The sequence below is a fragment of the Empidonax traillii genome, unplaced genomic scaffold, assembly GCF_003031625.1.
Source record: "Empidonax traillii isolate 1590-97213 ecotype Southwest subspecies unplaced genomic scaffold, ASM303162v1 scaffold93:size1158651, whole genome shotgun sequence".
Taxonomy (NCBI): domain Eukaryota; kingdom Metazoa; phylum Chordata; class Aves; order Passeriformes; family Tyrannidae; genus Empidonax; species Empidonax traillii.
The window spans coordinates 676,763-701,422 of NW_020955286.1; the positions used below are offsets into that span (position 1 = coordinate 676,763).

The 24,660-nt window shown below is 38.7% G+C and overlaps 1 protein-coding gene across 1 annotated transcript in view; it reads left to right on the forward strand.

Moving 5' to 3' along the window:
- The window catches only part of EHD4 (EH domain containing 4), a 31,012-nt gene extending 7,870 nt beyond the window's left edge, over window positions 1-23,142 (forward strand). Inside the window, exons 2-6 of the mRNA XM_027881698.1 lie at window positions 41-217; window positions 4,542-4,639; window positions 11,776-12,188; window positions 15,922-16,086; window positions 18,584-23,142. Of these exons, the coding sequence (XP_027737499.1) occupies window positions 41-217; window positions 4,542-4,639; window positions 11,776-12,188; window positions 15,922-16,086; window positions 18,584-19,120 (1,390 nt within the window). The 3' untranslated portion in view covers window positions 19,121-23,142. The remainder of the gene's footprint in view (window positions 1-40; window positions 218-4,541; window positions 4,640-11,775; window positions 12,189-15,921; window positions 16,087-18,583) is intronic.
- The last annotated feature ends 1,518 nt before the right edge of the window (window positions 23,143-24,660 follow it).

A 24,660-nucleotide genomic window follows, 5' to 3' on the forward strand; every position in this document is an offset into this window, starting at 1 on the left:
TTGTTCTGTATAAATACATTTATGTATTCTTCATCTCTAGATACCTGCTCGAACAAGACTTTCCAGGCATGCGGATTGGTCCAGAACCTACCACGGATTCTTTTATTGCTGTGATGTATGGAGATACAGAAGGAAATGTTCCTGGAAATGCCCTAGTTGTGGATCCTAAGAAGCCATTCCGCAAACTCAGCCGCTTCGGAAATGCTTTCCTGAACAGGTGGGATCTGCTTGCATGTTGTCTTCTGATGTTTATGTTTAAATTTCTGTGTGTTCCGTTTAGAACAGCATAGAATAAATATTCAAATACAAGCAAGAGCAGTGGCAGTTCAAATGAATTAAAAAAAAAAAAAAAGAAAGCAGTACTAGGTAGAGTGGGTGCTGTTAGGATAAAGAGGTTCAGTTTTCTGAACAGGAAATTCTTGTTAAAACCAGTTCACAGAAAAAGGCTGAAATGCTCCACTGGGTGACTTGTTTGTAAGGCATTACACCAGCTGCAACTCAGGATGTAAATTATTCTGCTCAATAAAACTGATAGGTTAGTGCTATTAATAAAAGCTACCATCCAAAAAAAGTGCAAAAAAATTTTCCTTTTGATGCTCTCTTGTTCCTTTCCATTGATCTCACTGGATGTCTTGGTATAGCTCTTTAAAATTGTGAATTTCTAGGATATGTAAAAAGGCTTACAGGAGTAGAGGAGATTTGAATGTGCCTTCTGGAGAAAATATGTACTCAAGCTCTTAATTGTTTATTTTTGACTGACTAGTCTTCACAGACCATAGTTCCATAGAGCATGGAGATAGTGTTACCTTCTGGATGGCTTCTGTGTATTTCTAAAAAGGGAAGAGTTGTTCAGGGGCTGTGAGTATTGCCATAGTAAACTTAAGTAGCGTGCTAAATATTTCCAGTTAAAGTTATTAATAACTTTGTTCACATTGTCTGAGCAATCACCTTGTTTTCTTCCTGTATTTGATGGTAACTTGACATGGAGGCTTCACTTTGCAAGCCAATTAATCTAAATTGGTTCTTTTTAACAATAAACTTTCCTGTTTGGCTGATAAACACTGGCATATGTGTTAAAAGTTCATCATGTACAGTTTTATCTTTTGCCGTGCTTATTCAACAAAGAAAGTTTATAGCTGCTTATAGTTGGCTTGGCTGTCACTTTGCTGAGATAAGAGTATGTGCTGAGGAAAGCTGCAGCCAAGTCACATTTTAAATAATAATTTTTAGATTATTGTCCGAGTTCGGATCATGATTCCATTTCTCCTTTTTGCCACCGTTGTGCTCCTTCTATGAATAGTTAGCATACTCTTAAGTTGTATTTTGCACAGTATTCAAATATTTGCACAGAACATATGATAATGGTATGTGTTTGCTTAGATGAACAGTATAGACATAACTTTTTTGCCTAAATCATCTCTCTAACTAGTTGTATCGGGTCCTGAATATTACGCAAGCAAGATTATTTGCTGCCTAAAAAGATGTACATTCAAAGTAACTGACTAAATTGCTCCAGTTCTTTTTGTGACTGTGATACTGTTGTATTGAAGTACTGTGAGCAGCCTTATCTTGCCCAACAGTCACATTTGCTCCTTCGTTTTGCAGCAAAGATCTAAATGCTTATATTACTGTAGTGTCACCCTTAGTCTGCCTCTCTGATCACGTCGCTGCTTTTTCAAAATTTGTGAACTCCTTTCGCTTCATGACTTCCCCTAGTTGAAAATGGCTTAGGCTTCAGTATCTTTGAGTAACTTACCCAGGATCTTACCTGGAGTTATGCTACATATTTTACTTTGCCTTCTCTCATTTGCCATGCTGACAGTACTTTATAGCCAGTATCACATTTTTCACTCCTGCCTTAATAGACTTGTCTCTGCTTCCTCCTCCCTGCTCCCACTTTATGTTTAAGTGATTTCCCAATCCTAGTGTTTTGCCTCATGGAAGAACTTAAGGCTATGGACATTTAGTCTAGGAAGTTAAGTGCCCTTTTCATCCAAATGCAATAATCCAAATGACAGGAAACAGGGACTGAGGTAATGGAGAAACTAAAACAAAACAAGAACACAATAGTACAATCAAGGCTTGTACTTAGTAATTAGCCACATTAATTTATTGATGTTACCTTGCTAGTTTTTTCCATGACTGCTTCTTATTTCCCCCTGTATCTCACTGCTTGGGAGAGATTTTCCTTTGAGACTTCTGAGTGTAGAAACTAGTCTCTTATTTCTCCTGTGTACTTTCAAGAAAAGTTGGGGAGAAAATGGAAGGGAGACAGTGTGCCCTTGCATGCAAGTGACGAAAAAATATTGCCTTATACCCTATGTAAAAAAATCAGTGCTGCTGAGAAGAAATGCATGGCCTGGCTCTGTTATGATGTGTCATAAGCCGTTAAAGTCATCTCATTCACACAACTGTTTTTGTAACACTTTTCTCTGGTGGAAGTCTGTTTGTCATTCAGGTGGAGAGTATATAGTTTTGCTTTTTCTGGTGCAGCACTTGTGTGACCTGCATGAAGTGGGCTTTTAAGAAAATGTGGAAAAGAGATACTCAAATACAACTAGCAATACAGTTTTAAGTTGTCTGAAATATTAGTTTGAGGTAATCCATTTTTAACTCATCACCTTTAGCTTATCTGGGTATATTCTAAAAGTTACAGCCACTTAATTCTGAGTTTATTCTTCTATTTTGTATGTATTTCCCATATACTTTTCTCCTCCTATTACCAGTAATGACTGCTGCAAAGACAGTAGTGTCTACATTTCTGAGACCTGTAGTTCTGCTTTCTGATACAGATACTGCTGTATTGTTCAGCTGACATAAAGGGGCCTGTCTTTCTGTATCATATGTCTAGACACATCTCAGTGATACTAAACGAGTGCTGGGCTGTCTAAGGTTGAATGAAAGGGATAAGAAAAAACATACATGAAAATTCACTCTTAAGAGTTCCAAATTTATGAAAGCTACTTCATGCTGTACATACTAGTGATGTATACTTTCTGTAATGGCTTACACGATGAAATGTATTTTCTTTGTTGCTCTTTCAAAAGCATCTCTTAAGCTAATAGAAAATTACCTTAGTGAAAAAGTTTTCTTCAGATATGTGGTATTTTCTACACGAGTGTCCCACTAAAAACACAAACACACCCCCCCCAACCAAAAAACAAAACCCAGGGAGAGTAGTGCTGTTTACATACTGTAAGGTTTTATCAGGCCCAGATGGCTGCTGTTTCCCTATCCCCTCTTGGGTTTTAGGGAGAGGCGTAGCTGATGCTGCCATGTCTGTTGTACTCAGGAAGGGACACTGTGTGCTTTTGTTACAGGCTTGTTAATATAAGGTCCGCTGAAAAACAAGGTGAAGTGAGATGTAGGAACTTTTTTCCTTATTTCCTTTGAATCATTTGTATCGTATAAAGTAGCATCCATATTTTGATAAAACTTGCATTCTGTATCCAATATTTACCTACCTGAACTCTTCCTAACAAAGATTATCTTTGGTCTCAAGCTTCTTGTCTGACCTTGGCACAGTTACAACTTGCTGTCTGTGATAAGCAGTTTTTTGAGGCAGCACACCTTCTGAAGCCATGGCTTGACACAGGGCAGGCATCCTTACAGCCTGAGCCTGCAGCTTAACCCTGTGCTGGCAGCCTCAGAGTAGGAGGTAGGTTACACTGTGTGCTTGTTAGTAGTCTTCAGCTGCTCCTGGTAAGAAGATTAAACTCTAATGCAAATCTCTTAAAGGCAGTTTATGATGAAGGACACTGAAGTTCTTCAGTCATAAACTATCCTAGAACTGTGAGAGTAGCTTGGATGTAACACACCAGCGGTTCTGCAGGGCTCTGAGTCCTTGTGAATTATTTATTTTTCAATAATACCACCACTGAATTTGTTTCCTGTTGCTGAGGCAGGCAACATGTTTAAAGCATGCTGTGTGTAATTTGAATTCTTGGTTCAAGCGGTGTGAAGGTTTTGGCTGGGTTTGTGGGTGAAATAGTTTTTTCCACAAGCCCCACCTGAGGAGAGCAGCAGATTATGTAGTGGGGACTGCTCAAATGCTGCTGGATCAGGTGAGAGGAAAATATGCCAGGGGCTGGAACATAAACATACCGTCAGTATGGCTTTCTGCCTGATATATTTTTCAGTCTCTTTGAATTTGGGCATAAGTTGGAGTACATGAAAAGTTTTCTTTTGTGTATGCTAATTTTGGTCCTAGCAAAAATGGTGATTTGATGGAGTCTTTTTAATGTTGCATTTAAGACCCATGTTGTCAGCTCTTGCAAAATTTGGAGTTTTATCAACACTTACACATACAATTTTCCAAGGTTTTCCTTTGTTTTCCTTTTTGAGAAGTTCTCTTTACATTTTTTTCTTAAACATGTATCGTTGTCAAATAATATAAGCGTTCATCAGGGCTTCAGAAACTTTTTTAAATCTCACTTGAGTCTTTCTAAAATCAGATACATAATGGGGAGCTCTCAATCAATGATCTATATGAGAGCTAGAGCTATTGTTAATGGGTTTTTTTTCTTCCTTCTTTCCTGCAGATTCATGTGTTCTCAGTTACCAAACCAGGTACTGAAGAGCATCAGTATCATCGACAGCCCCGGCATTCTCTCTGGAGAGAAGCAGCGCATCAGTAGAGGTGAGTTGCAGGGCTTGACAGTAACCAATCTCACTAACTTTTTTTGCCCTATTGAACAAGTCAGCATTGTAGTCTGTTGGGAGTGGTTTTAGTGGAACTGACTGGTGGTGCATCCCAAACTTTCATACTGCAAGCCCTGTTAAACCCATGTTTTAAGGCTAGATGTAGGATTTGGAATTTTGTCTCTTGAAAATTGGTGAGGGTTAGGATTTCTGTCATCCTGCTGCTATGGCTGCAATGGCTACAATTACATGGTCTGTTGCCTAATTAGTGCTTTGACACTCCTGAGAAAAAGCCTTATTTTCATAATTTTAATTGCTTTTGACAAAGTAATGATAGACACTTACAGACACTACTGAAGTTCAGGAATGAAGATATGTTTCATAATAGCTATAGGTTGGTCTTGTCTAAAAAATGAGGGGGTTGGGCCATAAATAAGGCAGTTTTATAGTGGGCAAAGCTGCTAGTGTTGCTTCTTAAGGTTGCTCAGTCGTGCCATAATATAATTTCCAGTCAAAAGAGTTCCAGGAGGAAGAGGAAATGAGAATATTTTTAATAATATGAAAATTCTGCAAAGAACTGAATGCTGTTTAACAAGCTGTTTAAGAAATTAGGCTGTCTTTGAGAAACTATTTAAACAAAAGCAGTGTAATGTAAACAACTTTCTTCCTTGCTTTCTGCAGCTACATTTTAAGTGCATGTCATTTTTCTGTGGAGTTGTAAATCGTAGTGATCCAGGGTGTGGGCTTATACTGCTCTCTGTTTTCAGACTTTTGCTTAAGAAATGGAAACTTGTGTTTCATGTCTGTGTGAGAGGAAATAAACAGTTCTTCAGCATGCCACACCTGGGATTTTTTGAGGAAATTCTAGTGTGAGCACAATATAGGGCAGCTGTGCAACAATACTCGTCTCTACATTAAACTGACAGAACGAGGGACTAACTTCTTAGGACTGTAATCTAAATTATACTGTTTTAGTAATCTGATCTACTAGATGTTTCTGGATTCTTTTGTCAGTGAAATTTTGTCCTCTTTATTACTCATACAGTCAGGTAAAGCATTTATCATGAGGGGAGCACTGTGCTTTCCTTTGTGGTCTGTTGGTGAACTAGTAGAGGTGAACAGTATGAGTGCTCTATGTCTGTGCAAGCAAAGGCTTGAATGTTGTGAAACCAGAAATAAAACAAATACTGCATGTTGGACTCTTATTTCTAGACGGAAGTAGAGTGTATAACTAATGATCTTTAATCCTGAAAAAATCTTCTCATAAATGTGTAGGTCTCATTTTACAGAGTCTGATAAAATCAAAGAAGGTCTTAAATCTCCAACTTCTGCTTCTCCATTGTGGATTCCAGCTCCCTTTTGCCTCCTTAAAAAAACTCCTAAGTGCATCTTACTCGCTCTATGCTTGTTAAATTGAGACAATGATGCTTGGCAACATTCAAGTCTCTGTTGCCACTTCCATAACATTATGGAAGTGAATATGAAATAAACAAAAAACTAGACTATGACACTGACGCTATGACACTGAAAAGGTGAGCAATTCTGTAATTCAACAGCATTAGGGATTCCTGTGGAAGTCTCAGACTTCCATGTGCAAGGCAGTTGTGTCACTCCAGGTTATGTTTAACTCATAGTCCTTTGTTGCCTAAAGGACTGTGGCTCTTCACTGCCATCTAGAATTGCACTTCTAACTTGTCGAAGCATATGACTCTTGTTTTCTTATTGTTCAGAAACTCTGTTTCTTGGTGGTATGTTCCTTATCAATTGTTAGGGCCTAGGTGGCCTGCCCTTTGATATGGTAGACTTTCACCTAAGTTAACATAGCTCAGTGATGACCTCAAACTCTTAACTGTTTTGCAGGCTTTAACTTGATTAGATTGCATTTCATGAATTTTTTCAGTGTGTTAAGGGTTGTCTTGAATGTATCACTTGTCATAGTTCTTTTATCACAAACGTGATTCTCCTTTGTGCTGTTAGGTTTAATCAGTGCAGTTGAACCATATATAAAATTTTAGGAGTTGGCTTTAGAACATTGTTTTCTCTGTGCCCCCCCAGGCTTTCAGGATGGGTTAAAGGTTTCATATGCTTGGGCATCAGCATACATAAAGTTATCTACAGGAGAATATGGACTTATTGCATGCACCTATTCCATGCTATCATGATCAGGCAATACTGGGCTCATCTTTGGCTGAAATATTGCATAGTCAGATACATTTCCTGTATATGGTTGTTGGGCTGCTTATGCTGTTTCCATATAAGTGGGATTTGGGGTACAAACTTGATTTGTCCTGTGATGCTGTGCACAGCAAGGCTGGTCTGACCTGCTTCCTGAAGGAGTCAGTCTGACTTAACATATTAATGCCATAAGTCTATGTTAGCATGTTTTGAAGTTTGAGTTGCTTTGGTTACTTTTTAAATCACTTTGTGCAAATGTAAGCAGGATGCTACAAGATCTTTTCTACTGTCCCTAAATGTGTCTCTGTCAGGTTCTTCTGAAGAGAAGAACCTCTGAACCTCTGAAGGTTCTTCTTTCTAGAAGTTTAGCTTATGTCTAACATTGGTGAGTAGCAGCTTTTCTTATAGGTGATGTTTTAAAGTCATTGATGAAAAATAAGGTTGCAGGGCCTCGGTGTAAAACTTTAACTCTTTGTTCTTGGTGTTTTTTTTCCCCATGTTCTCACAAGCAACTGCTTAACTGTTTGCCTATGAATTAATGCGTTATCGTTACCTGCGTAATGATAAAACTTGACAGGTATCACTAGGAGCAAGGTGAAGCCTTCTGAGACAAAGGAGGGAATCAAATGTTAACTTTCTTTTAAAATGGAGGAAAATGATAAAGGGACTTTGTAAAAATACAGGACATGCATTATTTCCCAGCATGACTCTATTTTTAACTCTGGAAAGCATCCAGGCCGTGGATGAAGGACCTGATTGCTTGAAGGGTCAAAAATATACAGAGTGCAACATTCAAAGATGTCTTGTGACACACCTTTCCTGCTCCTGTTGTTGGCAGGAGGATATGCCAGAAGCTTCCTGCCTGTCACTTCAGGGGCTGTATAAGTGGCTGGAGGGGAATATGCAGACATGTGCCAGATTTGTCCTCTGATCAGACAATGCCTGTCCCTCTGCTGTTTCTGCAACATGACTTGTGATGTTCAAATGTCCATGTCAGACAGAAGTGTGCGCATGGTCTGCAAGATTTGGAAGGAACACTGAGTGTCTGGCAGGATGTAGGGAGGAACCACATTTAGGAAGGCAAGGGGGGTTTTGTTAATGATTGAGTGGCAAGAAAGCAAGTCTTTCAAGAAGTATGAGGAAAGAGCTCAGTGGAAAGTGGATATTGGTTAGTGTGCATTTCTAAAACTGGAGTTACTTAGGTACAGATAACTTTCACAGTTCAATCTGCTTGTGAAAATGTGGTTATGGATTAAATAAGGTGATATATAGTTGCAGTATTGTGTCGGGCTTTCCCTTGCAGTGAGACACTGTATGTTCTCATTAGTCCACCAACAGGAGTGCAGTAAGTGTGTTATCCAGGACTGCTGGATTAAGACAAGCTTTCATTAATATAACTGGAAACTTCCGCTCCAAATAGCAGAAGGGTACATCTTTCCATGTGTGACTGAGCTCTCTGAAAGACTGGGAAATTAGATTCTCATCTGTGGCATTAGAAGAACAGCAGATTGGGTAGGGGAGAAAGGCTGCACTTGTTCTTGTCCAAGTTGTGTGTTGTAGCCTTGGTTGTGTGGTGCTGAGACAGCAATGGCAGATGGGATTGCTCTTGCTCTCTGCCCACGCCTGATTGATCTGGTAGGTGATTGATGTTCTCTGAGCTTGGAGTCTCCTCATTGCAGCACTTACCTGAGAGGTGCCTCTCTGCTGCTGTGCCAATGGTGCCAGCCCCAGGGGTGGAAGAACTCGCCACTCCGTCTGCCTGTCTGTGCTAAAAGAGGATGGGTGGAGTCCATCAAGCCTGCCAAATCATTTTCTGAATTGCAAAAGCTTTGGAAGATGATATTAGGGCAAGTCAGAAGTTATTTACCTTGGGCCCACAAGGGAAAGACAACCATTTTTTTACATCTGTATCACTAACTGGCACAGAAAATTGGCCCATGTTCAAACTCCACAACTGCAATCTGTATCTTTGATCTGTATCATTTGAGTATGGCCAGTGGCTGCCCTGCACAGGACACACTTTGTCCTGTGCTGCTGACATGTAAGAGCTCTTGGTCATTCATCAGTGTTTCCAGAGCTGGTGACCACATAGGGTTTCTCTCCAGGTTTTTCATCCCTTCCACACAGTTTCATTTTGTCCTCTTCTGTGGTCTCTGCTCAGCCCATTACTGATGCCCAACAGTTATGCCTCTGTGTGAGACACCAGCTTGCTCCCTCCTGCATCTCGGGATGAGTTGAAGAGCTCCACAGTTCTGCTTTGCTCTGTCCCTTAGTACAAGGGTGACTTGCCGCTTTCTAATATGCATTTACAAGTAGATGTTGAACCTGGTAACATAAAGGTCCTCAGTCTGGATGGAATTGTTAACATCAGTCATTGGAAACAATCCTTTGAAGAAATAGCAACAGTTAGAGCAACAAGAGGCTGAAGGTATCAGCACCAAAACTTTTTTGCTCAAGTTTTCCAATCCGATCAGTGTTGACCTAGTACTGCTCAACTTTGAAAGCCACAGTCCACACATGTGTATGAAAATACTTCACCATATAGTACTTCTCTGTAGTTAAGATATACTCCAGTATAAAACTGCTGAATCCGTAAATAAATTATGTTCACTTCTATTGACAAATTTTCATTAAAATTAACAGATTTTTGAGATTTTTTTGAAGTATTTCTTAGCCATTTTCAACAAGTAGACTTTTCTTTCTCAAAGCAAGTGCTTCAATAATATTTAATCCACATTTAAAGTAAATTAATTTATTTATACACTCGTTGCCTGTACAGTTGGTTTTTTAGTTCACAGACCATCAAATGTGCAGTGAGAACTTAAGTAACTGGGCTTTTATGTCACCTTCTCACATACCCATTAGTGTAAAAGTTAAGAGAATTTAACTTGCTTCAATTTGCGATTTTGTTAAAATTCAACCATATTTCCTTTCACGTGAGTGAAAGCATAACAGACTATTGCGTAGCTCGGAATTACTGTGCTGTTGCAGTTATGCTGTAACATGCAAGTGACATAGAAGATCTCACTTCTCCCTTTATTTCCTGCTAAATTTTTATAAATTACTCACTTGGTTTAGATGCATGCTGTAAAGGGAGAAGACTTCTCTTTTAAAGATGTTTTGTGCAGCTTTCTTCCTTGACCCCTCAGCTTTCATCTTGTGTTCAGCCCTTCAGAAACTGGTCACAAGAAAGAACTTAGGAAAGCCCCAGAGCAGCATTATCAGCTTTTTACGTAGGCCCCTCCTTTCACAGTTTGATGTGTCTGTCTGGTTTTTTAGTGGAGTTTTATGATCTTTTTTAAATTTTTTTTTTTTTGGGAGGGGAGGTGGCAGGGCAGAAAATACCTATAATTGGGTATATTTTCTCACTAATAACTAGAATTTCTGAATTTAATTTCACATGTTATGTGTAATTTTGAAATGAAAGGTTTAAGGATGAGTTATTTCCTGAGTTGCAAAACATGCACAAGTATGCTCCGTGACAAATGTGGAGGTAATTTTTTCCTACTACATTCATGTATTTCTGCTTTTCTTGATGTTGGTCCTAGTCAGGTTCTACTGGAAAGCAAAAATAAAAACCCAAACAAACAGCTGATTTGCTTTTGGCTTCCGTGTTGAAGACCAACAACTTTTGAATATATAATAAATAATGACTCTTAAGAAAAGCTAAGCAGCTTCATGGTGTTTCCTCCTACACCATTTATTTTCACTATTTAAAAGTGGCTAGGGAGAATGAAGAGTGGTGAAGGGTCTTTTGCTTGTATCTGTTCATAAACACTGGTTTATGAAGTCTTTGGTTTCTGTATTAGTATTATATTTGAGTTTTCTTTGCTGGGAGATTCGAAGTTTAAAGGTTTATCTTGCACAGTTGAGAAATGACCAAAGACACCCTGGTAACTGACCTTTCTTTGCTGTTGGCATTTGAATGTATACTGCTGGGAGCAAAACTGTTGATTCTGTTTGGATTACTTTACAGCAGTTGTTTAATAATGACTGTTCCCTCTTTTTGGTCTGATTTGTTTCTGAGAGGGAGAGAAGGGGAGGGATATCAGCTCCCAGGTCCTACTTTGCTTTTCCTTACTCATACAAGATGAGTCACATCCACACTAAGCCTAATGCCACATCACCGGTGGTGACTCTGTGGATTAAATGTGTCACTTTTGAATAAGGAGTTCCTGAATACTGTTTGTTGTGTGGATTAGGTACCAGCTGCACTTATAAAAGCATTTAGACAGGTACTGTGAATAGGCTTTCCTTTGGAACATGACAAAGCTTGTTTCACATGATCAGAAGGGTCACTGCTCATGTTCTGTAATCTGTCATGTCCTCAAAGCTATCAGCAATGCAGTCACATTGCATGTAAATTGTATTCTTGAGCCTGCTGTGGCAGAATAGCAACAAGTGATGTAACACAAGGAGAGATGAGTTTGGACACACTTTTAAAATCCAAATATTTCTGATTGCTGACTTGCATTGGAGTGCTGCATCTGCACCATGTTTTCCTTGTTAGCTCCGATAAGCACTGCTACCCAAGTGGCCAATGTTAGTAATGATGAAGAGAGATTGTGATAAGAGGCCCACAGTCCTGTTTAGCTTGGGTGCTGGAGCCAGAACTCCTGGGAAAAGGCAAACGTGGATGTGAGACAATAACTCACAGCAGCACAATAGATGTGCATATAATATATTATGTCACAAAAGATAGCGACGTAAGAGATGGGTGGCAAGGTCAAAAGAAGGGCAGTGATAAAAACAAAAGCTGGTAATAGTAAGAACTGGTCTAAGGAAATGCAGGATACAGTGTCCTGACCTCATTGTGTACAGATAATGTCCTCCTGGTGGTCCGTCTCCTCTTTGCCCGCAAGCAGAGGCTATGATCCCCTTGTTCTCTATCCCCAGCCCTACCTTCTCTTATACTTGTTTTCTGAATGGTAGGACTGTAATAGTGTCTTCTTCCTTCAGGCTATGACTTCTGCCAAGTCCTCCAATGGTTTGCTGAGAGGGTCGACCGCATCATCCTGCTGTTTGATGCCCATAAGCTGGATATATCTGATGAGTTTTCAGAGGCTATTAAGTCATTCCGGGGTCAGGATGACAAGATTCGAGTGGTGCTCAATAAGGCCGACCAAGTGGACACGCAGCAGCTGATGAGGGTCTACGGTGCACTCATGTGGTCCTTGGGAAAGGTGATAGACACTCCAGAGGTCCTGCGGGTCTACATTGGCTCCTTCTGGGCCCACCCTCTCCGAAACACAGAGAATCGAAGACTCTTTGAAGCCGAGGCACAGGATCTTTTCAAGGATATCCAGAGCCTCCCGCAGAAGGCTGCTGTGAGGAAACTCAATGATCTCATTAAAAGGGCAAGACTTGCAAAGGTAAGAAAACTAAATTAATTAAATGAGCAGTCTTTACTGCTCTTTGATTGTGTCCTTTCTCACCCTTCCCAACTTTTCTCTAGTAACTGTGTTTTTAGAAAATGGGTTGAATTGTCACTTTTTCAAGAAAGAGGTAGCCACTCAGAATATAGAATCAAATAGGAGGAAAAAGAGACTTGTACTGGGATACCTCCCTACTTTGGAGAAGGAATTTGATGCTTTTTTTAGGCCGTTAAAGGTATTTTTTGCTTGGTAGGGGAGTGGATTTTTTTTTTACACTGTGCAGCAAGTTGACCTTAAGGTTACTTTTTGGAGATAAACCACTTTTTAGTTTTTTGACAAAGTAGAGAACACTAAAAAAGGGGAGGAGGTGATTAAAAAACCTCAACCAAAACTATTCACATTCAACGCACCATATGCTTTTTTTGTACATTAATGCCTTAATGCATACTGCTGCAGTCAGCTTCTGTAGAAAAACGCTTTGACTAATGCATTTATGTTATACCCTAGAATAAAAGACTGATTAAAAGTCTCACTTTTGGTGAAGCACAGATGCTGATGGAGAAGTGCTTCTGTGTTATTAGATTGAAACTTCTGAGCCTTTCAGATTATATTTTCATTCCCATCACAGAGACATTGGTGATACAGATTTTGTGTCAATATATCCAGGAAAACCAGTTATTCATTATCCAGGAACATGACTTATGTACTTCAGTGTAGGCAGCCTCTGTCACCATTCACCTTGGTTTCTGCTTGGGCAGGTTGTGTGTGACAATGCTGTGACTGTCTACGACTGACTGTTGACAACCTGCTTAATTTTTTTAATAGGTCACTAGTTATCTTTGATAAATGAGTGGATGTCATTAAGTTTTGTGAATTGCCACCAAGTTTTAATTACCTATATATAAAACCTTCAGGTTATATTTTACACTAGCCTTCAGACTCTCTGCCTAGCAATGCTAGCTTCATCTGTCCTTTCTTCTCACAGAACAATGAGCTTTGGTTGCAGCCTGAAATATTTCTTTGCCTGTTTCTCCGATTCTGCAATGAGTTTTTGTAACACTGTAGTTGCTGTTAGGATAATAGTTAAAAGAACTGCCAAGCTGTTTGTTGTTTTGAAAATCTCAGAAAACAAAATTTGTCATTTGGAAAAATGGAAACAAAGGAAAACTAACTTCAGAAATACTTAGGGACAAAGCTGTTGGTAGCAAACAGGAGTTCTAGTTTCCTGTGCAGTTATCAACCAGAATGTGGGTTTGAGTTAAAGCAGTTGTCTTGGAACACATTTCAATGTGGGCTTCTAAGCAAAAACAAAGAGGACTTGCAATTACATTGATATATAAATAGTGTTTTGGGATATGTACCATTTCCTATGTTGGCTTATTTAACTTTCTGAATATGATGATACTCTTTTCTTTTTTTCTTTTTGTGGCTTGAGCTTTAGGGGCACCTAGTAGAAGATGCTTCTTTGAAAATTCCATTTAAAATCACAATTATGTTGTCTTCAGAGTTGCTCTGATCTTAGTTTGTTTTGTGCTTGTTGTTGGCAGCTTTTTGCTTTCAATTGTTACAATCATTTTGGCATTGAAAAAGCATCACTTGAATAATTTTTAGTGTTTCTATGAAACGTAAAATAAAAATGGATAGACATGAATACAAAATACAATGCTTGTAGAAATATGCTAATTAGACAGCTGCAGAAGGGGAATAAACTGTTTATCTGCAGGAAAGCAGCAATGTAATCATTCCAGTGTTGTCTTTTTATCTTTGAAACTGAACTCTAAGTACAGACACTCAGAAATCTTTTTTTACAGCACTGCGTGGATGGCTTTTTTGCCCTATTTCTGTGCCTATTTTCTGACTCTCTTCTAACACTTGTACAGTAACTAGAAACAAAAGCAAACCCTTAATGTGATGTCAAATATGGCCATTAGGCTTTTTTTTTTTTTTTTAAGTCTAGTGACTCACTATCCCATTTTGAAGATGGGAACTGTTCTTATCTACAAGAAACACATGTGCATACTGGCAGACCTTAGGCTACTTAGGATACACATGTGAAATAGTTAGTGCTTGTGAATTATAAACATACTTTTCTGGTTTTGGTAGAAGCATTATTTTAGACATAAGGTCCATAAAATTACTTACAATTACTTATAAGCTGTCTTTAAAATGTTCTTATTGAATCCATTCTGTCATTATGGAGAAATACTGACATCTATCCTCTTAGAAAATTTCATGATTTCATGCTTATATTGGGTGTGCAAATAAAAACTACTTACATAATTTTTATTGAAAACCAAAGATTTTTTTCCTAGTTTCCCCCTAAATAAATAGGGAAATGAATGGGAGAGAATTGCTGTGTGCGGATTGTGTAAGGTTTATGTAGAATACTATGATAGACATTTTGTCGTGATTTGGTAGTTATTAAGTATGAGACTTACACCATATCTAAGCAGTCACTTGTTTCACTGATGCTTTTTAAGGGTAGTTTGTCTTCCCCCAGTCTTCAAAATGTCAGCATTTTATTGCTCATCAGTGTGCTGGACATTTTTCTTTTTAACATTTTTTTTCTATGTGTGTGAAAATTGTAAGTAACTTCTTTTTTGTGAACAACTGCATTAAATGAAGAAGGACATGGGTTCTCTAAAAGCATCCTGTTGTGGAGATCGTTTGTCTTTAGTGGTCCTGGCCAGGTCAGAGCTTAGGAAAGGAGTTTGTTAATTCAAGTTGTGATAGTTGTGCTTTGCTTCTAAAAGAAGACTGCCCTTGTGCCTTCCCTCTTATGTGCAAAACAAGTATCACCGACCACACAGCGAGCTGGATAAATGAACTCACCTCAGTTAAGAAGTGCAACCACTGTTTCTGTTCTAGACCTGGTCACTCACTGTGTGACCAAGCAGATCATTTAGGTAGTGAAAAGTTGTGGGAGAGTGGAAAGGGAGATGAGAAGAGTAGTTCAGGATAAAGGTAGGAGGGTACATGAGCAGGATAGATATTTGGATGGCAATGTTGGATTGTCTCAATCATGGCAGAAAGGAAGCTCTAAGAGCTCTGCAAGTATCAATGTGTTTAAAGAGTTGTTATCCTAAATTAATGTATTTCTTATATGCTAAAAAGGCTCCACTTTTTTGCCTAAGGGTTTGCAAGGCAGCCATTGCATGCTGCTCCTATAGTGTACTGACTGCTCTGTCATCTGCATAGGTGGCTGCATGTATATAGACTACAGATACTCACTTTTCTGTGAGTAAATAGGTAGGATTGCAATGCCACTTCAAATAGATAGCGCTGGATTACTTTTGGAATTATCCCATTGATTCCCACAACAGTTAGGGAGGCAAATGAGTTAGAAATCTCTATCCCTGAGAGAGATGGACAAGTGTGGCTGGAGCTCCATGTATAGTGTCAGGTTTTAGGGGGCCTTGCTTTTTCTCTCTCTGTTGATACTCATAGAATGCTGTACCATGCTTCTTAAAACTGCAAGTATGCATCTGTATTTCTTTTAAATGGGTTTCCTTTCTCTTTGGCCCTCCAAGGAATGCGGAAAGCAGCAGAAGGTAGTTGATAAATAACTGTTCATGTAAACACAATGTTCCAGAAACAGTGCTTGATAATTTCTTCTCCTTGAGCTGACTTAGGGAAACTTATTTCTGTTTCTTTTTATGACCTGGGTGAACAACACTACTTAGAAGTGTAGGTAAACAGTAAGCTTGATTTTAGTTTTGCTTCTTCTTAGGTTCATGCTTATATCATCAGCTATCTGAAAAAAGAGATGCCCTCTGTATTTGGAAAAGAGAACAAGAAGAAGGAACTGATCAACAAATTGCCAGAGATCTACATCCAGCTGCAAAGGGAATACCATATCTCAGCAGGGGACTTCCCTGAAGTCAAGAAAATGCAGGTAAGATGATAGTGTTATTTCAGTGGAATTGTACTCCAATCTTCTAACAGGATTGCCGAGTTGGAAAAAGGGGAGGACGGAGTATCTCAGCGGTACAGCTCAAGGTCTTCAGCAATAGAGCAGTTGAAGTGGGTCATGTGTATTTAATGGGATTAAAGTGACTTGGAAGCAGTGCAGAATCAAAAAAAAAAAAAAAGTCAATACTTGCTTAGTGTGCATTCACTGATAAAGGACTACAGAAATTGTCATAAGGAATCTGACCTTCTGTCCTTTTAATCAGCATTTGGTCCCTTATGGCAGAAAGTACTAAAGGTCTTCTGCAAATAAAATGGCAGTGAACACTTGCAGGTTAAACTGGTTCTTGTTTTACATCCTAAATGTGGTGATTTATATAATTTCTGTAATCCTATCACGTATTTCTGTAGGTGGAGGTGTCCTTAGTCACAAGTTCATTTTTCCCTACTCTATTGCTGCTCTTACTGGCACTGTTTGCCAGTAAGCAATAAAGGCAATATATTACCAGGAAAGTCCAACTTAAAACATGTCACTTTTGGAAATGGTCTTTCACTTCTTTCCTGTCCTATTAAGCTTCTATTGTACAAGGGAGGGAGACAGAAGTTCTTGGTTTATACTTACTGTTAATCTTTAAATACCTTTTATCTCTTCCTCTCTTGAGTTTTCTGCAGGCTTACAATCAACTTTCTGTCATTTTCTTGCCTTATTCTTTCTGTCCTCTGATTTGAGATGAGCTGTTTAGAGAGAATTCTAGGGAAGAACGGCTGATATGTTAACAATGCTTTCCAATTTCTTCCTCGAGCCTCAGTTTACAATTTTCGATCTCAGATCATAGACTTCCTAAATGGCTTTTGTATTGGAAGATAATTCAGCTTGGAAGCAGAAGAACAAGATATCAGGAGCCTGCAGTTTGGTCTGACCATGGAGTAGTCATGATTGTGTTGAAGGATGTTTTCCAGAGTGATGCTGTGTATCATTCTGACAGTATATGTGGTACACTTGCATAGCTAATCATCAAGAATGATGAGTGGCTGATTAACTTGTCTATAGCAAAGCACAAATTTCTTTCATTAACTTGGGAATCAACTATTGCCAGGAAATACTAAATTACAGATGATACACAAGATGTATTTTAGCTAGGTTTTCACAGGCAGGGTTGTTGGAAGGGTTTCTTAAATTAGGCTTCAAAAGTGAATTCTATGGGAAAAGTTGACTGTTTCTTCCCTTGCTACTTTTCTTTGTGATGCAAAATGGGAGCATTAAGAAGCTAGTATATTGTTAGTATATATATTATAAATTTGAATGACACTCCTTCAAACTTGCAGTTTGTGTTCCTTAAGTCTCAGCAGCAGATGGCAGCAAATGTGTACAGGAGAGATCAGTCGCTTCTGTAATAACAAGCAGAACTGTGAGGAAACAAAACTGTGCCAAAACAGCCGGGAAGTTTGACCTTTGCTTCCTAAGATTTATTGCACAACATAAATTTATACTGATCAGTATAAATCAGGTGGTTGTATAAGTCACCTGAACTTTTAAGTTGATAATTGTTAGTGATAATTGTTGATTGGCAGTTATCAGCCTGTGCTTCAGGTTTGTTGAATTCGTGTCATTATCATTTTGGTATGTGTGGGAGCAGCTCCCAGAGATGATAGATGCGATTTGTTAAAGCAATGTAACACCGTTTTAAGCAAGGCTGTGGGCTGGTGGTGGTGGTGTTTGGGTCTTTTCTAACAGTTTCCACTGTAACTTTCTCTTCCTGGCAGGAATTTTGCATGTAGAAAGACTTTAATAATTACCTAAAACATTTTTAATTTCCCAACACTCTAGTGTAAAACATGCTTGGGCTTGTGCTGGAATAGTACATATCACCTAGTTGAACATCTCACTGCATTTAGTAGTTTACAGAAAAGATGAAAACTCTGCAAACTTTGCAGCGACCATATGACTTCATGAGTTCTGGCAGCACTACTGTAAAAACAGTGGTGCTGTTAGCCCAACTCAGTTTTTCTGTATTGGTAAAGGATACTTCTTCCTGACCTAACTACAAACAAGAAGTTTAATCTATAAAATCAGATCAATCCTGCAAACTTTTGTTTTAATTTTTAACTTTAAGCCCTTGCTTAAGTGCTAACAGGATTTACTTGCGTGTTTTCTTTGATGTTTGGAATGAAATCACCAAATGGAAAGTTCCTGGGTTGCATTCATCAACTGCTGTGGTTTTATGCATTGTCATTTTGAATAATTGTATTGTAAACGTAATTTAGTAGACAAACACACTGTTGCAAAATTGTCTTAGTGTGTTTGATTAGTCTATTGGATGTATGGTAAATATGGGTCAGTTTTGTTTCTCCTTCAAGAGTAGTTTCAGTTATGGAAACACTTCAAAAGATAACAGATTATTTTAATTGAAAGCCCATTCTTTAAACTTCTCAATGTATTGGAAATGTTTCTAACTGCTGTCACTGAAATCTGTCATTCACAGGAGCTGTTGGAGAACTGTGACTTTACTAAATTTCATTCTTTGAAACCAAAGCTAATTGAAGCTGTAGATAACATGCTGGCCAACAAAATTGCCTCTCTGATGAACCTGATCAGACAGGAGGAGAGCAATATGCCCACAGAGATGGTTCATGGTGGAGCATTTGATGGCACCATGGCAGGACCTTTTGGCCACGGATATGGAGAAGGTGCTAAGGAAGGAGCTGATGAAGACGAATGGGTTGTTGCCAAAGATAAACCTGCTTACGATGAGATTTTCTACACTCTGTCACCAATCAATGGCAAAATATCTGGGATTAGTGCGAAGAAGGAGATGGTGACTTCCAAACTACCCAATAGTGTCTTGGGGAAGATCTGGAAACTTGCAGACTGTGATGGCGATGGGATGTTGGATGATGAAGAGTTTGCATTAGCAAAACATCTCATCAAGATTAAACTGGATGGGTATGAATTGCCTGGCACGCTACCTTCTCACCTGGTGCCACCGTCTCACAGGAAACCTTTCCAGACAGCAGAATGAGCAACACAAGGAGAAGAAAGAGGGTTTTGAAAATCTCTCAGCAAACGTGTGAAAACCACCGAAATTTGAAATTAGGCTTAGATCTTTTAACAGCACATTTCACTCAAGTTACTGAAATTAGAAGCATGGTAGCAGGGAAACATCCGTGTAGCCTGTCCCTGCTTATCTTCACTCAGACATGCATATCACAAGTGCCTTCTATAGCTCTATCATACAGTGAAAATGTTTTTGTAGTCTTGTGTCTGTGTCTTGCTGCTTTTACGTCCATAAAGCAGAAAAGACCATGTATAAAAATTGCTGACCTTCACCAGTCCTAAATACTTATCAGCCGTAAGTTTCTCCAAACTATTCTAAATAGTGCAAGGAAGCTCAAAATGTAAATTCACCTTCCTATGCAAAGAATGTTTATATGCTAAAAATGTGCTTTAGGCATCAGTTGGGTGTCAGCATCATTATGGTCTAAGGAAAGGCTGACGTAAAAGGAAATTTTATTTTTGTTCTTTTTATTATTTAATAGGGGCTAGAGAAAGAAGAGTGATGAGGAGAGTCTTGTAAGTGCTAAGAATATGAGCAGACTTGTTTTAAAACTTTACTGATTCTAGCTAGAACTGCAAAATACTAAAATCATTCTTTCAATCTGTCACTGTGTCTTTTTGTCTGAAGAACAGCTTCTTCAGTTTTACACAGCGCTGTATTCAGTATTATCAGTATAAGAACTGAACCTCATTTGTTCCTTGGATTTAGAATTTTCTTTGAGGTTTCAGTTTAGCTGCTCTGCAGACAATAAATTCCTGAATGGTTCAAAGTGAAAGCAGGATGTTTTTTTATAAGCTAAAAAAACCAAACATGTATGCATTGAAATCAAGTCTCACTTCCAGTTCAGAAAAGGTGCATTGCTTAAGGTCAGTCCCTCCAAAGCACATCAAATTATCTCTAAAATTTTCAGTTGTATTTAATTTCTATTTACAGGTAATTATACAGTTGTGTCTGTATTTTTTAATATATGATATATTTAAGAAAAGTTTTTAACGATTTCTTTTGCCAACATGTAGCTGACAACCACAAAAAAGAGATCTGATTCCTATGCTGGCATATTTGAAGGATGGGGAGGCTAACAGGAGTCATTACACTGACTGTAATAAATGATAAACTGATCCCTCCAGATATTATTCTTTTATTCAAAACAATCCATGAATGGAAGAGATGCTTAATAAACATTAATTTTCCAACAACACAATCAAAGTTGAACATATCATTTGCTTAAAGCTGATTTTTATCAGTACCTTAAAAGAATGCAAATTTGTGGCCTTGTGAACTTGAGTCTTTCAGGGAGGGCCAGTTCTTTTTGAAAATCAAACTTGGCAGTCAGTTCTGCTCTGTGAGAAGGAATTGACTTGTATTCCATTTGAAGTATGAAATACCTTATACATCAAAGGTACTGTACTTTTCATTGAGTCTCAGTAGGAAGTGGCAGCAATAGTGCCTTCTGAGACAGAGCAATGCAAAAAGCATACTTGCAGTAGGGGAGGGAAGTAGTTTGGATATTGTCTCCCAGTTAAGGTTTTAGTCACGCTTCTGTGTTCTGATTTGTAGATGACCTAATAGAAGCCTCAGCTTCTTTTTTCAAATCGTACATTTGTAGGTTGTCAGTCAGGTTTATTACTTTAGATATTTCTGGACCTCTTATCCTTCTGCATCTGTTTTGTTCTGATGTGAAATGAATTTTGCCAGGGCTCTACCATGGGAAAACAATGAAGCTATTTTAAGTAATGGCAGAAGAACACCTTTACCTTGCCAGGCTTCTGGGCCTGTGTCAAGGATGTCTTGACATAGTTAAATTGTTTTTGAGGACTTGATTTTTTTTTAAATTATTTGGTGGTTTTCCTATCATTCAAGCAGACCAACTTTATTTCTGTTAGATCTAGATTAGGAGCCAAATTAACCTTAGTGCCTCTCTGTGCGCTTTAGCAGAGCTGTAAAACATGACCCTGAGTTGGACTGTACATCTGCAGAGTAACTGTTTTCTATGTAATTTATTTTTGACTGAACAAAAAGTAGTCTATAGATATTGCAGGTGTTAAGAAAAAGAAAGTGGAAGTAGTAATGTATGCATGTTTATGGGTATGTCTGCAGTCGGTAACAAGTGTATACACTGTTCATCAGCTTAGTACTTTTGACCACCAGGAGAAAGAATGCAAGCTCGTGTGTGTGAGTACTGTAGTGCAGGCAAAGCTGTGAGGATTTGTGAAGTTGCTGATCTTGCAATTGCCTTACCTTGGTTTGCAGCAGCACAGGGTTACAGGGATGAACCCATGTTTGAGCTCCCACCATATATAGATTCCAGGGGTGATTCTCCAAACACACTGGAGCAATGTGATCCTGTGCCAGTAGAAATATTCTCCTTCAGTGAGAAGAGCAGGGTAGTTTCAGTGGGTTTATTTTTCTAGTTTTATTGGTAGTAAAATGGAGAACACAGCCTTTTCCTCAGTCTCCGTGACAGTATGCTAACTTGGTCTTGAGGCAGACAAAGCGAAATACATCATTTTGATAAGTTCAAATATTTTACCTAGATGAGGTTGTAATATTTTGCTTTGTTTCCCTGTAGAATTTGGAAGGGGAATGTATGAAGAATGTATAGGAGTAGAGGTGGATTTTCTCTGGCTGTCTGGAGGAATAGAAGTATTTCACAGTCATCATGCAGAGCTACATGAATGTATTTATAGGTATATGATGTAGTGAACTAGCATTGTACTTAGTTGATAGGAATAAAGTACATTTCATGTGAACTTTAAACAGCAGTTTCTTGCACAACTAAACTCATATAATAGGTTGCTGTTGCTCAGGGGAAGGGATCTGTTTTCCAACTACCTCCTCGCAAATCCATGGGCCTACCCCATTTGCCTCACTGGCTGTCTGGTTTATTGGATTCTGAAGACCCATTCAGTTAGCTAAACCAGCCACACACAGCTGTTTGGATAATGGTCTGTGGAGTTAGTGAATCTGTGTTAGAAGCACAAGAAGTGAGCAGGATTGCCTTCTCTCGTGGCATTATGCTCTAAGTAGTTACTGGTAACAAAAGTACTAGGTAATCTTTGGTGTTTAGTTTGTTACTAATATTTGCTGAAGAGAGATGAGGCTGTTGGATTTGTTGGCCATTCTATGCTTAGGATTTTTATTTTCTGCGATATCATTCAGAACTGTCAGTAGTTCATCCTGTGAAATCATTGCCCACTGATGTAGTCTACTGCCATAAACCAAAGTAGAAACTGCTGCTTTTACCTCTTCTTTCGATTATTCCACAACACAGTTATAATTTTCAATGTTCAGTAGTTTCAGTAGTTCTGTTCCCAGAAAAATTAGGATTTTTTGTTGTAGATTGACACAGAAAATGTGAGGCTACTGCTCATAAGCACAATATAGGATACCAAGAGACTTCTAAAGCTGTGACAGCTTGAAATTGGTGAGTTTACAAAGATTTCTAAATCAAGATGAGGTCCCAGTTGTTAGTTGGGGATGGTGTGGATTTGTGTGGAACCTGATCTCAAAGCAACAGGAATTTGGTCCCTGGCTTTCAGTATTGTTCATCACCAGCACTTGAAATTCACCCTCTTCTTTTTGTCACTTCCTTCCCTTCACAATGTGCACTCATTTTGGTGGCTCTTTATTTGTTGGATCTCAAGCAGAGTTTGAAGTGTATGGTTTGATGGGTATGTGTAACTTAGCACTGAGAGAATGAACATGAACTTCATTTTCTATTTCGTATGCTCACCTTTTCTAATATTTTTGTTGAATACTGCTTTCACTTCAAAGGCACTGCAATTTTTGAGGAAAGGCTTGATCTGTGCAGTGTGCTTCAGTTTGTCCAGCTAGGCAAACAAAGTTGTAAGTTCATTATTATTGCACTTTTATTACACAATAAATTCCTTGCAGATACTGTAATATATTTTAATATGCTTTGTAATCATTTTTAGAAAGTGATGATAAAAATTGCTGCTTTAATAAACTAATATTGAACTACTGGATATTTTCTTTTTTTATGTTTCTTTCTGGAAATAATCTTTCAGGCACTTGAGTTTTGTAATCCTGCTACTTAAGGCTTATAGGCATAGTAGCTATTTGTCCTGAAAAATCCAAGGACATCTTCCACACCATGCTACCTACTACTTAAGAATAACCAGTTATATCAATAGAACATTCACTGTAATGTGCTTACATTAATTCTTCCCGCCCCTCTCCTTCTCCCATGTGCACACAGTTTACTTAAGTCATCTCCAAGGATAAACCTGTGCCATCAGGATGCTCCAGTTTAACTATTTCTCCTACTACTGTCAAATTTCAGAGTTTCAAATTTCAAATTTTGCTGCAGAGTTCATATGTAGCAGGGTTGGCAAGCTAGGCTGTTAGGCTCCTGGTGGTCATGCCATATGTCACATGAAAGCAAGTGTTTCAGATGCAAACAGCATGTTGTGGGTTCCTGGAAAACTACATAGCTGTTGAATCACAATGACTTGTTTGAACTACTCCTTACGTAAGTCAGAAATAATCTGAAGAAGATGAGGTTTTAGTGGGTTTTGGAGATGGGGGGTTGTTTTTGGTTTTTTAATAGAGCATTGTTTTACATACTCCACATACAAGATACTTCAGACTTTGAAAAATTGACAGCACACTTCATAACTGTTCTCTAATCCATAGGTTTATATTTAGACAACAGGAAAAGTAGACATGCCCATGCTACCAGTGTGTAAGTTCTGTAGTAATTGTTGCTTCCAATATTTGGCACTCTTAAACTCCGAAACATTTTTGTTGTGACTTCAGTGGGGGTATTAAGCTTGAAAAATAAGAGTACTACTGTGCCATTTAGTTTCTTCAGACTTTATTTGCTTCCATGGGTGGTGTACTGGTACAAGCTTTGGAGCAGACTGCCCTGGGTTTCTCTGATCCAAGGCTCTGCCATATGGCACAGGGCATTTTGAAAGCTGGGCCCTTGGGCTCTCCTGCCTTGCCTTGCTTAGATGAACAAATGCATCTGCTGAAGGTTCCTTCCTTCGCTCAGGACTCACAGCAATAAGCTGGAAATAAATACTCAAACCCAGCAAACACCTGTTGTGATCAAAACACAGTCAGGAGGAAGAGGTGGTTTTTCACAAATAGTGTTCAGAAGTGTTGTATCTATGCAGCTTTTCTGACCTCTGAGGGAAAAATATGGATGGAGACTATGGTACTGAGGGAGATTCTTCTCCCATTTTCTGCCGGACTTCATGCTAACACAGATTTGTACATGGTGATAGGCTGTGGACTAAGTTACTTTCTGGTCCAATAAAACTCACTAATGCCAGGTCTGACTTGTTCTCCCACCTATTCTTCTCTCTCAGCTGGAGCTTGTTCATGTTCTTTCCAAGGTGTTGCTAGCTCAGCAACCCATATTCCACTTCAGTTTGGGGCTCTGACAGTTTCACTGTAGTGAAAGTACTCATGAATGCTATGTATCTCTCACTGGATGCTGTGTTTCAGATATACCGAAAGATTTCTAGGATTACCAT